Raw genomic sequence first — 17,178 nt, forward strand, 5'->3', positions numbered from 1 at the left:
AAAGCACCGAGCTGATCTCCCTGTGCTATGCGGCTGCTTCCCACTAACTACCTATTTTACATTTGGTAGTGCATTTAAGTTGGTTTTAAATATTTATCCTACTCAGTTTTTAAGGAATTCTCATTCAATAAGAATGATGGGGGCTTCCCTGGTGGCGCAGTGGTTGAGAGTCCGCCTGCCGATGCAGGGGACACGGGTTCGTGCCCCGGTCCGGGAAGATCCCACATGCCGCGGAGGCGGCTGGGCCCGTGAGCCATGGCCGCTGAGCCTGCGCGTCCGGAGCCTGTGCTCCGCAACGGGAGAGGCCACAGCAGTGAGAGGCCCGCGTACCGCAAAAAAAAAAAAAAAAAAAAAAAAAGAATGATGGGCCTGTGGTCATTTGTAAATTGGCTAGGGAACATCTGTGTCTTCATTACAGTCTATTCACAAATCAATACATTATTACTCTGGGTATCACAGAATTTAAAGTCCACTTTGCTTATTATTTTTTTTTGGTAACGTTATGGACTGGAGTGGCTTTCTGAGAAGGATGTGAGTCATTTTCTTAAGTGGATGCTAACTCATATGCATGTGTCTGTGACAGTGGCAAGTGTTATGCTCTACTGTTGGCACATAGCTCTTGGTAGTTTACCTTTTGGGCACGTCGTCGTTGTCTTCTAACATCATTTATGTTCTCAAAAGGCTGGAGAGAGAGGAATTGCAAAGAAAGGCAGAGGGGGAAAGACTTCGCCTAGAAGAAGCAGCCCGTAAGCAGGAAGAGGAAAAGAAGCGGCAGGAGGAAGAAGAGAAAAGGAAGGCGGCAGAGGAGGCCAAGCGGAGGGCCAAGGAGGAGCTGCTGTTGAAAGAAGAGCAAGAAAAGGAAAAGCAAGAAAAAGAAAAGCAGGAAAAGGCCATGATTGAAAAGCAGGTACTGTGCAAATCCTTATATAGACTTTCCTTAAGGGCCTTAGTTAGTATTAGGTAAAATTAGTTAAATTTGGATGACTCATAATGTTTACTTGAAGTTTTTCTTTAACTGGGCTAGTTAATAAATATGAGTTACTTTGGGCAACAGAAGTGAAGTTGGTAGTATTTGCTGTATGTCCGTTTGGGTTCCCCCAAAGGCAGACCCTGGATGAGAACTTGGGTGCCAGTAGTTTATTTGGGAGATGATCGCAGGAAGCTGGTAGGGGAGTGAGAGGAAAGCACATTGGTGAGTGGGTTACTGTGGGCAGCTGGAACTTGCTCACTATGGAACTCTCTGAGAGACTGTGGACCATGCCTTAGGATTATCCCCTTGAGTGGTGAGGAAACTAGGTTGTCTTCCAAGTCCTGCCCCTTATGGTTGCAGGTCACTGAGGGGAAATTAACTTCCTGAAATTTCTAGCCACATGCATACTTATGGCCAGAGACTACCCTCAGACACAGAAAGACCTTGACCTTGTACGCAGAATGTCTGCAGGTGATTTGCATGGTGGACCGAGGTCATATGAGTGAGACCCAACCATGTCTGCTGTGTCGTAGAGCAGGCTGTGTAAATCCACATTGACTATTCGAGCAGCACCCACTTTTCGGTCGATGATGAGGTGGAGGAATATAGGTGCAAACCCCAGGGAATTAACTAGCGTTTTCTTCAGCTTAGTAAAGCCTATCCCTTCTTTTACATGTTTCTACCAGAAGGAAGCAGCAGAAGCAAAGGCCCAGGAGGCAGCTAAACAGATGCGTCTAGAAAGAGAGCAGATCATGCTGCAGATTGAACAGGAGCGACTGGAGAGGAAGAAGGTAAGGGCTAAGGGATCAGGAGTACTTAGGGTGAGGCAGGGACAGGAAGTGAGTCCAGTTATGTTCTGCAGTTGTTGGGTACGGTGCTCTTAGAATTGTTATTTAGGTTGATTTCGTTGATCATACTGTTGTGTCTTTATTAGTTTTCTGTCATCTTGTTCTTTCATTTACTGAGAGAGGGGTATTGAAAGCTCCATCTGTGATTATGGATTTCTCCACTACTCCTTCCAGTTCTATACATTTTTGTTTTTAAATACATAATTTGAAGCTCTACTGTTAGGTGGATTTATATTTCAAATTATTAAATTTTCCCATTGAATTACCCTTTTATCATTATGAAACGTCCTTTTTTTTTTTTTTTTTTGGCGGTACGCGGGCCTCTCACTGTTGTGGCCTCTCCCGTTGCGGAGCACAGGCTCCTGACGGGCAGGCTCAGCGGCCATGGCTCACGGGCCCAGCCGCTCCGCGGCACGTGGGATCATCCCGGACCGGGGCACGAACCCATGTCCCCTGCATCGGCAGGCGGACTCTCAACCGCTGCGCCACCAGGGAAGCCCTGAAACGTCCTTCTTTATCTCTAGTAACATTTCTTAAAGTCTACTTTGTCAGCCTTTTTGTGATTAGCACCTGCATGATAAATTTTTTCACTTTGAACCTATGTGTCCTTATAAATGTGCCTCTTATAAACAGCATATGGTCAGGATTTGTTATTGTAATCCAGTTTGACAGTTTTTGTCTTTTAATTGGGGTGTGTAGGCCATTTAATTACGGGTAAAGGGTTTAAGGAGGCTGATTATGAAGGTCCATTCTCATGGTGTCCAATCTGTGGCCTCCCCTTCTGCACCTCAGCTTGGCTTTCTTTAGGGTGGTCCTCTTGAATGGCAGGTAGTGATGTGTTGCTTTCTAGGTAACTTAAGGAGAGGAAGGAGAAAGATGGGATATAAATTGTTGATTCTAGATACTTAACTGGTTCACTCCTTAAGCATTTGACCGTGTTCGTATGGCAGAGGTGTATGTCTGCAAAATCAATGGAAAAACCTTTCTATACACATTATCCTCTGCTGATGTTTCTTTTTTACAAATTTTGTGAGGAATGTGAAATTGCATATAGACCCGGCTTACTTGTATATGTACCTGCTTCTTTTTGGTTCCCAGAGAATAGATGAAATTATGAAGAGAACAAGGAAGAGTGATGTGTCTCTGGAAGTGAAGGTAGGCATTCAGAGTACCATTTTCATAATTCATGTTCTGAGAAGAACAGAATGGTGGAATATATTCAGTGACATTGTAGGTCTCAGAGAGGATTAACCAGAAAAAAATAGGCTCTTCCTTGCTTTGTTCCTGGCTAGATTAAGGAGGCTGTAGGTCCCTGAAAGGAAAGAGGAGTCTAAGAGAGGGATTTCAGAGATGGGGTGATAACAAAAAATGTCCTCAGGGAAATGGGGGTAGGGATGCAGGGAGAAGCATTATAGTCCACAGATCAAAAAAGAGAATGGTGGCATATTGATAAGGGAAACATAGCTGATTTGTAATAACCTCAGAAAATTCAAAGAATTACCGTGGAGCAGACAGTTGGCCCAGCATGGTTCCAAATATCCTCTGATACTTTTCAAAAGCACTTACCTTTCTACATAAAGCCAACCTTCCCTCTATTTGTTTTCAGAAAGAAGACCCGAAAGTGGAGCTTCAGCCTGCTGTGTGTGTGGAAAATAAGACAAAACCAGTTGTCCCCAACAAAATAGGTGAGCGTGAGGTCTGGTTCTTAGGTTCTTCCTTTCAGGAGGTGAGGGCTCATGGCGCTTCCTGTGGGAGACTAGCACCCACGGGTCCTAAGAGCTTTATTAGTGGAAGGGGCCTGTGCACTTTCCCCTCCCTTGTGGAGTTTCCATCTCCAGCACAGGTCTGTCAGGTCCACTTGGAAACCGGTGGGTTCCTCTGTTACTCTAATAATCCCAGTGCCGGAGCCAGGCCATCTGCTGGCCGGGCTGCTTTCCGGGAAGCTTAACTGCTGGTCAGGTTCTATTAAGAACTGACTCTGTTGTTCTACGGCAGTTTCTTCTGCCTTCCAGAGTTCTAGATAGTCCAGCTCTTTTCTATCATGTACTTAAAGCTCCTCAGGTTGGACTATTTCGTGGCAGCCAAAGTCAGAAAACGCATACCCATCTCAGAGTCACTCTTCACATTTCTCTTTAGCCTTGTGGCTCGAGTCCCGGGACCCGTACAGCATATGACACCAAGCCTCCCGGGTGGGTCATGAGCCCTGCACAGACACTGATGATGTCATTTGTCATCTCTTCCCGGTGGGAAGGTGACTACATGGGGTTCTTTTTACAAAAGGTATTGCATTGTTGGTAAAGTAGAGGATTCATTGCCTCTATAGATATTCCCTGTTATTTCATCGTTTGGGATATTTTATGACTGACAGAATGACTTTGTGTTCTCCATCAGAAATCAATGGCTTGAACACCTGCCAGGAAGTTAATGGTGTGGAACGTGCTGCCCCAGAGACTTTCCCCCAAGATGTTTTCACTAATGGACTTAAACCAGTTGGGGGACTTGTTCACCTGGACGCCCTTGATGGGAAATCAAACAGTCTGGATGATTCAACGGAAGAAGTTCAGTCTATGGATGTGAGGTAGGTCCACTGCTTTTGCATTTGAGCCTCATCTCTTCCCCAGATACCTCTACCACCTCTTAGTTGCTTTCTTCATCTTTTCCACACCCAAACCTTTCTACACACCTATAGTAGATACGGTTGCCATTCAGGAAAGCTAACAGTGGTAAATTAATATCCATGTTTTGGGTTGAGTTCCCTAGAAACAGAGCCTGGGACAGGGATTCTAGGGCATGGGATTTATCAGAAGAGAGTTCTCAGGAGAAAGGGAAGGGAGGGAAGCAGGATTGGGCAGGGGGAGTCACTAAGCAAGGATCTGGTCTCAGCTGGTCCCAGTGGAACTCTGGAGGATGGATTTCCACCAGAGAGCGCTCTGACTGCGGTAAGGGAGGCGGCCTTCATGGCACTGTGTTTGTCAGCCATCGACTGTGGAGCACCCAGGGTGGGGATGCTCCCATCAGCCAAAGGCAGTTGTCCAGAGGAAGGGCAGCAGCTGTGAGCCCATAGCAGCTGGGGGGTGGGTGCAACCACAGGCAAAGGGGATCTGGGTGGGCCACCAAAAGGGCGCACTCACTGTGTCCAGTGTCTCATGTTTAAGTAAACTTGTCATTGGAAACTTGATAAAGGAACTAATTTGCTTTCAGATCCTAACAACTTAAGGAATTCTTAACTGGTATATGTTTGTGGATAACATTGCCTGGCAAATTAATCCTGGACCAAAGGAGGGCTCAGTTAGCCCGGGGTTGGGGCAGAGGCGCTGGAACAATGCAGTGCAGGGCAGTTGGGCTGGGGGTCCTCTCTGTGACAGGAGGGAATGCCAGTATTTTGTACAAGCTCTGCCAGAGCTCCAGCCTGCCGGAGCTTACACTTATCTCCTTGCCTGTGAATACTCAGCCTCAGTCTGGGGGGAGGCAGGTGGGGAGCAGAGCCTTTCCCAGGGCACACTGACTGTAAATATCCCAGCTCGTGCACCCTGGCCTTGAGCCAGATATGGGAAAACCCAGGGTCCAGCCGCCCTGTCACCAGGAGAGCGAGTCCTGCGCAGCCTGAGAGTACGGCCTCGTCAGGCCTTGCCACCACCCGCCACCGTCATGGCAGACTTCCTGTAAGTGGTGCCACTCTGCCCCCGGGGGGGCAGGGAACTGCTGGGGCATCTTAAAGGATAACACAATACCTCCCGCCGCCGTGTCCAGGCAGTTGTGCTTATTCTTTCTGCCTCTGGGTGGGGGGGGCGGGACGAGACCTGGCACTGGCCATGGTTCAAGGAAGTGAACGAGCTTTGTGTGTGCACTGCGTTCTTGGTGTGGCCACCTGTGCACTGGAGAATGGTGACCCCTGGGGGCAGCGCCTAAGCTTGTGGCGCCATTCTGTCCTCCGCCTGCTCTGACCAGCTGTTCAAACCCTGGGAATGGAGGTGGGCAAGGCGGAGATGGGGCAGGTGTTCCCACTAATGAAGCAGTTTGCCCAGGCTCCGGGCCACCAGAAGTGGCGTCAGGTCAGCTGCTGCCCCTTAACTAGGCTCAGTGTGAGGGAGACAGATCATCTGAGCTTCTGCAGTTCAACTTGTTTTTCTAGATTCTTCTCTGAGCTCTTACGGAGGAAGAAAAAAAACCAGACAAACCTGACAGCAGCCCTACTCTGGCTGTTCAGAGAGACTCCTGGTGAGGGGACCTCAGATCCCGGCCCACCACTTATCTGAGCTAGGCCTCTGGTTCCTCCTTCCTCCTTCCACCTCTAGGGAGAGGAGAGAGAGAGAGACAAGGCCCGCGGTGGGGAGCGGGGGCGGGGGAGTGGAAGTCTCACTTTAGCGAGGGTGCTGTGGGAGAGATCGGCTCTGCAGGTGGCCGGGTGGGTGGCGGGGGTCCTTGCTAACGAGGTTCCGGGCCTGAGTACGGCCTCCAGGTGGCTCCGGCAAAGTCTTCCCCACGTGGTCGCCTGGGGGGAGAAACGCTTGTTGATTGCATTTTGCAGCGGAGGAAAGTGAGGTCTGGGGAGGGAAAGCTGCTCCCCAGAGGCGGTGCTGCTAGAGAGAGGCTGCACCAAGGCACCCCGTGGTGATTAGACAGCCCCCCCGCCCCCCCCCCCCTCAGCTCACTTTCAGCTTCTGGCATTGGCTCTGTTTGCGTTTCCCATTTTAAGGGTTTCGGAAGTGCTTGGCTTCTCTGTAGTAGTGCGCTGGTGCCTGCGGGTTTTTACTTTTCTTCCCATGGGCAGCGTGACCTTGGCCTTCACAGCCCTGCTCAATCTGAAACCACACACCTCAGATGGGACTTGAACCCACAGGCTGGGACTCAAACCCACTGTCTTTTAATTGAAATCGCACACCTGGTCTCAGGACTTAATGAAGCTCAGGTTCTTTATGTCTCAGCGCAGGAGGAATTCAGCGAGAGGCAAGGTGATAGGCAAGAAGTAGATTTATTAATATAGAATGCTTGTGAGGGATACAAGTGTGCAGACAAGGGGGCTCTGCCCCAAGAAGTAAGTGGGAAAGCCAGTTTATTTAGGGAGATACACACTCCAGAGACAGAGCGCAGGCCATCTCAGAAGGTGAGAGGCCCTGGGAGATGCACGTTCCATAGACAGAATACGGTCAGTCTCAAAAGGCGAGAGTGACCCTGAAATATGGCGTGGTTGGTTTTTATGGGCTGGGTAATTTCATTCGCTAACAAGTGTGAGGATTATTCCAACTCTTTTGGAGAGGGGGCGGGGATTATTTCCAGGAATTGGGCCACTGCCTACTTTTTGGCCTTTTATGGTCAGCTTCGGAACTCTCATGGCGCCTGTGGGTTGTCCTTTAGCATATGCTAATGCATTATAATGAGGGTATAATGAGGCTCAGGGTCTAAGGGAAGTCGAATCTTCCACCATCTTGGGTCTGATCGGTTCTAACCAGTTTTTGTATCCTCAAAGGCTATGTCATTGTTTTAAAGGTTGTGCCCTGCCCCCTTCCCTCCCGTCTCAAATCCGTTTCCCTTCTGTCAGTGTCTCAGACTTAAACTAACTTGTATCTTTTATGATGTGTTACACACAAGCTTTGGCTCTAAATCCGTCTTCTCTAGAAAAGAAGAGTAGTATAACAAAATATGACAAATAGAATTAATAGTTTGTCTATCTCTCCATCTCTCTCTCTCCCTCCCTCTCTCCCTCTCCCCCTCCAGTCCTGTTTCAAAAGAAGAGCTTATCTCTATCCCAGAATTTTCACCAGTGAGTGAAATGATTCCTGGGGTATCTCTGGACCAAAATGGAACTGGTAATGCCCGAGCACTTCAAGATCTCTTAGATTTCACTGGCCCCCCCATTTTCCCCAAGAGATCCAGTGAAAATCTCAGCCTGGATGACTGTAACAAAAACCTGATCGAAGGCTTTAACAGTCCTGGCCAAGAAAATACTCTGAACACCTTCTGTTGACAAATACAACATCTCTTTAATGAAAGGTACAGTCTTTTGATGATAGTCTAAATCTGTAACTCTCCAGCTGGGGTTTGTGAAGATGAGATGAACGTCACTCAGCCTCCTAGTCAGTTTTATTTTTACAAAAAGCAAACAAATGTGGACTCATGGTATGTACAAGAACTGAGATGGATTTCAAGTGAATCCTCATCTGAGAGCTTTCTGCGCCACCCCAGCATGCCCACCCCTGCTGTTCGGGGCCGGGGGGTGGGGTGCGTGTAGAAGCACTGGCTAAAAGTTTGGCCAGCCATCTGTCTCAGGTAGCAACTTTTTACAGACACTGAGAGAATGCTGTAATAGTGGTGCAAAGTAGTGTTAATAAAATGAATTTCCCCCCTGGTTTTATTCAGTGACATCCCACATCCTATCTAGAATCACTTGTATACATTGGTGAGTGTTGGGCTAAATGGTTTGCTGTCCTGTTGACTCCTCTGTTCTTGGATCATACCTGAAGGAGTAAGGGGGGAAAGAACTGAAGTTTGTGCCCTGAAGCATTCCCCGCCTTTGGCCTTTTTTTCTTGCCGAAGTGCTTCTAGAAACACTGGATTTGTGTGTACTTAGTTATACTCACCTCACATTGGATTTACTTCAGTTTGGGGCCTTTTTTTTTTTTTTTTTTGGCAGTACGCGGGCCTCTCACTGCTGTGGCCTCTCCCGTCGCAGAGCACAGGCTCTGGACGTGCAGGCTCAGCGGCCATGACTCACGGGCCCAGCCGCTCCGCGGCATGTGGGATCCTCCCGGACCGGGGCACGAACCCGTGTCCCCTGCATCGGCAGGCGGACTCTCAACCACTGTGCCGCCAGGGAAGCCCGGGGCTTATTTTTGAATGATGAAAAACATAATTAGAATGTGTCATCAAATACTTTCATAACTTAATTCTAATTGCTCCTCCCATTTTAGACTGAAATTTTTCTATTCTCAGCATTATCTCAGTCACCTTATTTTTTATGATATTCCACTCCTATAACAGAACTTCAATAACTGATATGATTTAGTCCAACCTTTCTATTTCTCAAATGAGGAAACAGGTTGGGGAGGCCACACGGCTGAGGTCACAGTGTCTCGCATACTTATTTCTACCTGACCTCAGCTGTTGGCTGTAGACAGTGCATTTTGGAGTTTGCTTCTCTTGGCCCTTGGGGAAGCGGTTGTGGTCCTTTCACACATGAGAGGGAATGCATGACAGGCAGTTTTTAGAATAAACCATATCCCTGGTTTGGAAGAGCAGCTGCCTTCTTGGACACTTTAAAAAATTCACCTGAGCATTCTCTTTCCCTGACAGTTACATGGATTAATATTTAGTAAGAGATTTCTCTTGTTATTAGTATACCTTGCACCCTTCGGTTCACTGACCTCACTATCAGTTAAGGACCAGAAAATCCACAAAACTTAGAAGAGTGTTCATGGCTTCTCAAATCTATTTCCTACATTTCTAACTAAAAGAAGTGCAAAATCCTTGTCCAAAAAAAATCTTGGCTAAATAATTGTATTCATACTGCTTGTATGTTTTCATCTGTCATATAATTCTAGTTATCAAATTCTTCTCAGCCAGAGGTGGCAACGCCCCTGCTGGAAATGTGTTTGGAAAGGAGTTGGGGGTGGCTGTCACAGTGGCTGGAGGCAGCACTGGGATTTGTGACATTGAACGTCCTGCAGGTTTTAGGACAGTCCCGCGAAAGATAATTTGACCCCCTAAAAGAATAGTCCTACACAAAATGCTGCAGCACTTCCGTTGAGAGACTCTATAAGCCAAGGAAAATGCAATTACCAAGAAGGTAGAAAGTCCCACACTGCGATCATTTCAGTGAGAGAGAATAGATGCTACAACTTGCAAAATACTGTCTCTCCATTGGTTTCACCTGATTTTGGTTTTGAATTGCCACAGGTGGCGTTTGGAGAACCCATGAAGCTGCTGGTAGTCAAATCTGAGCTGCCGGCCCTCTGAAGAAGCTTCTGTCGTCCTTAACCGCTGGATTCCAAACTATTAAATCAAAATGTAACTGTATTCCTACTTAGTATGTCAAACGCTGGCCACTCTCAGTAGATCCTTGAGACGTTGGCCTTGTCGGGCTTTAGCAGAGTTCCATGTTACATTTCTATTTATGAGCTTCAGCTGCTGATAAAGCATTTCCTGTACTCTTATTAGCATAGTGATCCTCTGAATAACCCGTGTGATTTCGGCTTGGAAAGTCACCTTAGAACCATTCTTATCCCCAGACTTGGAGCATATAAACATTTAGATGTCTTTCCTTGTAAATATTCTAGACATTTACCCAGACTCTACTTAAACATATACTGAAAACTTGGGTTGCATATCTCCCTGTCCGTGTTTAGAAGGAGAAGAAATTCTGGAACATTTCCCCCATCTCTGGGGTTTCTTTGTTGGAAGTTACTATCAAGAAGCCGTGTTTTATTATTAAACTTAGCTACCTGCAAAATGTGTTGCCCCCCATTGCTCCTTGGGCAGCTAGTGGAGTGAGTCTGGCTGAGTAAGGGAGCCATTGAACAGCGTGGAAGGCCATCTGCTCCATTAGGCATATTCCTCCAGACTTGGGCATCTGAATCTCCAAGGACCTTTTCATGTTGTACCTGAAATCCTCCAAGCTGTAGTCACTCCAGACCCTCAAGTGGCTTCTGGACTGAATGAATCGTGCACCTCCTGCCCAGGTGGTTGCTTTTCATGTTGTAGCTGTTGTTTTTCTCTTGGGTCTTGGGGCTTTTGTTTGTTTGTTTACTCAACTCTAATAAAACCAGGTACAAATGAAAAGCATAGTGCTCTGAGACAGGGGCCCCTGAACTGGACCTAATATGTCACTTTAACAGGCTTGAACATAAAAACATCTGGGCGGGGGACAAATGACGGTAGAATGTATACTTTACACGTTTTGTGCCATATAATAATGTGTTTTCTTCATTTCTTGTGGTGAAATGTGACTTTCAGATTAAAATAACCTTTTCTTCTTTGAAACCTTTTTTTTTGTCTTGTACAATAAAGAGTTTGGAAAGATCCATAATTCTGACTGAGGTTTGCAACCAGGAGATACAAAAAAGTCTCCAAAGTAATCTTGTTATGTGCTCTTAAAACCAGCTACAGTGTAAGACTGTATTAGGTATGGAAACTGTGTACGTTTGTGTATGTGTATATACTAAATAAAATACATGCCTCCAATAATACAGTGCCATAGATCTTGATGAATATCGGGGGAAAATCCCTTTTATGACAAGCACATAGAAAATGATAGCATGGTCTGACTTTCCAAAAAACGCCTTGCCATCTTTCTTATAGCCCTGTTTTGCTAAACGTCTGTTTTCTTGCAATCTGTTGTACCTCACAGCACCATTGTGATCCTGGTGATGCCTCATTTGCACGATGTGTACCTTGTGTTACCGTGAAATACATTTTCATTGAAGAGTCTGATGGTGTGCTAGTGCTTTGTTTGCTTCTGTAGGCTCGATAAAAAAAAATGTGCTGAAACCAAACCAGATACCAGATTTTTGAAAACCTATTTGGAAAAAAAAAATGAAAAATCCTGTGTGGGTGTCCTTTCCCTGTCTAACTCATTAAAATTCCTCTATTGCCAGTTCCAAGTGAAACCAACTGTGGAAATAAGCTTCAGTGATGAGCTGTCCCAGGACATGATGAACTTGTAAGTATAGTAAAGTTGCTGTACTTTCATACCACTGATGCGAGGGATTGCTAGCTAGCTAAGATGCAGTTAACCTTAGTGTAATCTCCAAAAACATTCCATAGAACAATCTGGCATTTCAACAAAATTATAATGGGAATGGTGACCCCTGTTTTCCAGTAAGCTGAAACCCACACCAGCTTTTTTTTTGTATCTAAATCATGGCTTGTCTACTGACTGGGAGACAATACCAGCCAAGACCAGGAGACAGGAGGGCCAGGACTGGAATGGGGATGTCGGATCCTTGTGGTAACTGCTAGGCTGCCACCTCCAAAGCCGAGGGCCCAGTTAACGCAGCTCTCCCCAGCTCTGATGACAAAGCCTCTGGTGAGGGCACACGAGTGGACATCCTCATTTTTTCCATGTGCTGGCCTTTGACAGCAGCATTATAAGTAGCTTCTGTCATCATGAGCTCTGGCCAGAGGGTCGTAGTGACGTCTAGTCACTCCTAAGAGCAATTTCTACTTTGTGAACATTCTAAATTTTTCTTAATATATACAGGTTTCCTATTAGTCAAATGCTTTTGTAATTTTTTTTCATTTGGAAAGCAAGTGTAAAGAACTAGCTTGTTTCTAGAGTTGTTATACCCATCCCCACTCTTGAGCATCACTCAGGAAGCACAATTATATAAGAAAATGGAGCGAGAGCTCTTAGGAACATTAGAAAAGAGAAAACTTTACAGATAGTCTTTTTGTGGGGAATCCATGAGAAACAACTGGGGAACTCAGAATAGTTCCACAGGGGCGCTAACCACTAAGTGAAGGAAAATCAATAGTTTTCTTACACATTAAAAGTAAACAGAAAAATAGATCCTAAAAAACTCATAAAATTCCTAGAAAGAACAAGCTTCGTCTAAAACTTGACCAGGGGACATTAGAATAAATGTAAATGGAAAGACATGCCATGCCCCCTGAATGGGAAAACCTACACACCCGAAGAAGAGTAGGTGACCCACCCTCACATTTGTGTAAATTAAATGAAGTTCCACTCCATGGGATTTCTGTTTTGCAACTTGAAAATATAACTGTACAGGGAATTCCCTGGCAGTCCAGTGGTTAGACTCAGTGCTTTCACTGCTGAGGGCCCAAGTTTGATCCCTGGTCAGGGAACTAAGATCCCACAAGCTGTGCTGCGTGACCAAAAAAAAAAAAAAAAGATGTAATTGTACAGTTCATGTAAGAAAATGAATACAAAGCTAAGAAACTTCTAGAGTGAGTTTTTTTAAAAGGGAGGCTTCCCCCAACAAACAGTCAAATGTATGGTAAAACTTCCATAATTAAAACAGTATAGTGTTTTTTTTTTTGGCCTTGCCCTGCAGCTTGTGGGATCTCAGTTCCCCGACCAGGGATTGAACCCAGGCCATGGCAGTGAAAGCACGGAATCCTAACCACTAGGCCACGAGGGAACTCCCTAAAACAGTGTAGTCTGATAGAGAAATAGAATTTGGAATAGAAATAGAGATCAGGGACACATCCAAGAGAGGTGAGAATTTAGTGCATGATGGGACCGGGGTGGGTTGATCATTTGTTCCTGGAGAGAGAGAGCACGTGGTTTAGTGTCTCCTGAGGGTCAGCCAAGTTCAGTGTCTCTGATGGGCTGGGGATAAGGACCCAGAAGTTAGTGAGGAAATGATAAAGTCAGGAGCGGGGTCCAAGGTGTGGGTGCCAATTATGGTTCAGGGTTTAAGTCGGGGAAATTTAGACACGAGCCTGCAAAGACCTCCAACTGATGCCTCCCCCTCCTCGGGATATGCTGTGATCTCAGGAGGTGGGAAGCAGTGGCCTCTACTCGCCATGGTTTAAGCTTCTCCTGCAGGAATGAACCTTAACAGTCAGCACGTCCTGAGATCCTGATGTACGCGAGGTGGTCCTAAGACTTGTCCAGGATGTGAGGTAGGTAGGAAAGGGTTACTTTCCCAAGGACACACAGCTGGAACTTGGCAGAGCTGGGGTTGACCCTGGGGCCACAGCTTTGGTGCCCCCAGGGGAGCTGACAGGCTCTCCTGCCCCTGAGAGCAGAAGTGTTTTGCTAGAGCAGGTGCTTATAGTGGAGAAGGGCCAGAAGCCCCATGGAGAATTGTAGTTCTGATTCTTTTTATTTAAAAAAAACTATTGAGATATCATTCACATACCATAAAAATTCCTTCCTTTTAAAGTATACAACTCTGTCTTTGATTTCTTCACAGTCATGCAACCATCACCACTATCTAATTCTAGAACCTTTTCATCTGAGCTCGCTTTTGCAAGGGTTATTATCCATGTGTCTACTCACAGCAGCAGAGCTTGGCTTTACTGTTGGTTCAAGTTCCCATCATACCTGGAAGCAAGACCATGGGATTTGAAAATAGTATCCCCTAAACCAGTTGCTCCCCTTTTCCCCCTAGTCTCCAACAGGCCAGATTAGGGTGGTGTTTATCTAACTCAGTCCATGCCGGCTGTTTTGTGTTGTTTCACATTCTGTGTGCATAAATACTGGATCAGATGCCAAACATGGGCTTTCTATCAGATGCCCAACGTGGGCCTTTTAGGCCGATGAGAGACATGGAGTGGTGAGCGCCTTCAGCTCCGTGGTAAGTAAGTGAGAAGTTTCTGTGCAGTAGTTAGGAGATGCCAAGTTTCATTCTTCTCGTTGGCCCTGAGGGATGGTTGAGTGCTAGGGGCAAGGTCTAAAGCAGCCAGCCTTCTGGACTTCCAAGAAAGCATTAAGGCAAGCTTTCCCCATCTCACGAAATGCAAAATGTAAGGAATAGAGTCCCAAGGAATTAAACTTTTGCTTAAAGGAACTTTGTTTTCGAATCAGAGCCCACAGCTCTCTGTTGGTTGTACTTGTCTTTGAACCGCATTTTCCTAGTAGCGCGTGCAGGCTTATCTTTGAGACAATCAGAAAGTTGTCACTACAGAGGTGATAGCTAGGAAGGCACTAGGTCCTGCACAGTAGATGTTCGAAGAGCTTGTGGGGTTGAATGCAGCCCCCGCAGTGGGTCTTCATGGTTGTTTTAGAACAAACTGAATCTTGCTGGCATCACTGGGAGGAAAGAAGCGACTCCCATTTGCTCAGTGGAACTGGCCTTCTGGAAGCTTCTCAGGGGCCACCCCTGTATGGTGACAGCTCCGATGGCTGGTATGAGGTGTTCAGTGTTCACCAATGGTAAGAAATTATCCAGAACGTGGAAATAAGGCCGAAAGATAACAGTGTGCCCTTACAAAGCCCTGTGACAGCATGGTCTCAACAAAGCAGCCCAAGGGGCCACTGAGTCTCAGGGGATGTGACTTCCTATGACTGCCTGTGTGCTGTGACCTAGAACCCAGTCTCCAGAGTTATTCACCTGTAGACAGAAAGTTGCAGATGACTTTTGTCCTATAGAAAAGCTACCTCCACAGGTTATTCCTGTTTGTCCCTGTAGAGCACTAAGCAATTTTGTATCTAACTTTGCAGTCTTCTCCAGCATTCTTTGCTCCACTAAGTATATGTGTGTGTTGCTGTGTGTATACTTACATCCAAGTGTGTGTCACAATCGGTTCTGTATCCTCCCTTGATCCGGCTTTGTCATCCTGCTCGTTAATGAGTTAAACACAGTCGGGGAGGAAGAAAATTTACCTCTACCCTTAACAGCTTCTTCTGGCTGATCTAAGAATTAAATCGACGTGAGACAGACTAACAGGAGAAAGTCAACTTTAATTTCATCTATATGGGAACTCCACATACATGAGAGGGTCAGAGACCCCACATTTATGAAAGGTTCGAAGACAGAAAGGTAAACTGAGGTCCCTGTGCCATCCGAGCTGAGGAGTGGGATAGCGGCTGGGGGCTTCCCAGGACAGGAGCGTCGCCCAAAGAATGATAAGAAGAGCAGCTGTTTGGTATCAATAATTAGATGTTTGTCCTGCCATATAGATGGAGGTACTTAGATAAAATTTATTTCTGCTAATAACTCTTTTCTGGTCAAGAGAAAACAGCAACAATTTAAATTCTTCTAGGTAGTCAAAGGAGGGCAGTAGTTTCTCTTGAATCCGCAGGGTCTCAGTGACCTTTAGCTGAAAATAATCCTCATGCGAATGTGGCACATTTGGGGGAGGCTCGCTCTGAACCTCAACAACACATTTTTGCCACCTGCTCACTGTACATTTACGTCGCAAGTATGCTTTTAACCTTTGCGAAGTTGTACTTTGACAGTGAGGATGCCTTAAGTCCTCAGCAAGCTTTGGGAAAGTTTAAGCAGCTGCTCTAATGGCTTTAAAGGTTCATATTAAATGCTAGTGTCACGGATGTCATGGTGTGCCACCTACACGGCCCTCCCTTTTAGGACTGAGGTATTTGTCTTTCGGGATGTCTCCTTCCGGATGCTGGAGGTACAGTTTGCTGAGGTTTGTTGGTGGAGTTCCTTTCTAAGAATTGCCCTTGACTGCAGGAGGCTGCCTCACCAAGGTTAAATCCCCTCACTTGGACAGCCAATGGATAGGCTGGATCCTGACTGGATTGCTCAGGTATATGAAGACCCTTGCCTCAGAAGGGTTGTATATGTGTGTGTTGCTGTGTGTTGTCCCAGCTTCAGAGCTCCCTGTGGGTTCACCCGAGGCCTTTGTTGAGAACATATTGCAGCCCAAGTTCTGGCTGCTGCTTCCTTCACTCCCCTGCCCCCCTCCCCCAGCACTCCCCATGCCCTTCCTGTGTGCAACTGGTCTCAGAGCCTGTTCCTGGAGAACCGGACCCGAGCCAGCTAGGCAGTGTGCTAAGAGCTTTCCACGCATTCTCTCCCTTAGCCTTCAGAAGGGCTTTCTGAGATAAGCACTGCTGTTGCCATGTTCACTTTACCATGAGGGCCAAGACAGGTGAAGTCCCGTCATGTACAGCCAGGAAGTACACAGCTGGGCTCCAAACCCAAGGTTTCCTTTGGAGCCTGTGCTTGCCCTGGCCCACCATACTTCCAAGTTCCTGCCTGGGAAATCACACAGGCTTATCCCCTAGAGGCTCTTGCCAGTCGACACATCTCCTAGTTATATTTGCAGGTTTCCCAATTGAGCTCAACCAGCTTCCCTCGCCAGCAGTTGTTGCTGATTTTGCAAATCCCTGGGCATCTTCTGCTGAGGGGATTTGGTCTGTCTGTTGCTCAGTTCCAGCAGAATACCTGCACCCTCCATCTGGGAACATGGACAGTTGGTAGGATAGTTTTTTTTTCCTCACCCAGGAGGAAAGCCATGTCATAAATGCTCACTTATTAAGCACGTATGTGTGAATACCTACTCCCTACTCTGTGCCAAGCAGTTTGCTAAGGATGAGGATAGAGCAGAGAACAAGACCAGATATTGTCCCCACCTTCCTGGAGCCCATAGTCTAGCAGGGAAGAGAGACAGTAGACAAATAATTTAACAAGTTCTTATTTGCAGTTGTGATGGGTGATGAGGTCAGTTTTGCTGTTATACATTTTCATATTATTACAGTTTGCGATGAGACATTTATTTGTGTGATTCTTGGAGTAATGTCTTGTCTATCTCCCTCACTGTAAGCCTCCTGATAGCAGGGCTGCCATATTCCTACTACCTAACACAGGTATTCAGTAAATATTTGTGAGTGAGTAAACACAGTTGTTACTGAGAAAAGTTTTGGATTCAAATCCATGGCCTCTGATCTACATATCCTTCTGCCAGACCCACATTCTATCATGAGAT

The 17,178-nt window shown here is 46.3% G+C and overlaps 2 protein-coding genes across 4 annotated transcripts in view; both read left to right on the forward strand.

The window, feature by feature from the left end:
- MAP7D2 (MAP7 domain containing 2) overlaps positions 1-11,235 on the forward strand; it is a 118,259-nt gene extending 107,024 nt beyond the window's left edge. For 2 of the 3 annotated variants that reach the window (XM_060136863.1, XM_060136864.1), the window contains 7 exons: positions 682-907; positions 1,657-1,761; positions 2,917-2,973; positions 3,425-3,503; positions 4,210-4,396; positions 7,534-7,809; positions 9,712-11,235. In XM_060136863.1, the coding sequence (XP_059992846.1) occupies positions 682-907; positions 1,657-1,761; positions 2,917-2,973; positions 3,425-3,503; positions 4,210-4,396; positions 7,534-7,783 (904 nt within the window). In that variant the 3' untranslated portion in view covers positions 7,784-7,809; positions 9,712-11,235. The remainder of the gene's footprint in view (positions 1-681; positions 908-1,656; positions 1,762-2,916; positions 2,974-3,424; positions 3,504-4,209; positions 4,397-7,533; positions 7,810-9,711) is intronic. The other variant, XM_060136865.1, reaches the window with a different exon arrangement.
- A 188-nt stretch (positions 11,236-11,423) lies between these two features.
- The window catches only part of BCLAF3 (BCLAF1 and THRAP3 family member 3), an 81,400-nt gene continuing 75,645 nt past the window's right edge, over positions 11,424-17,178 (forward strand). Inside the window, exon 1 of the mRNA XM_060136876.1 lies at positions 11,424-11,473. Coding sequence (XP_059992859.1) covers positions 11,463-11,473 — 11 coding nt within the window. The 5' untranslated portion in view covers positions 11,424-11,462. The remainder of the gene's footprint in view (positions 11,474-17,178) is intronic.

The sequence above is a fragment of the Lagenorhynchus albirostris genome, chromosome X, assembly GCF_949774975.1.
Source record: "Lagenorhynchus albirostris chromosome X, mLagAlb1.1, whole genome shotgun sequence".
NCBI classification, from domain to species: Eukaryota; Metazoa; Chordata; class Mammalia; order Artiodactyla; family Delphinidae; genus Lagenorhynchus; species Lagenorhynchus albirostris.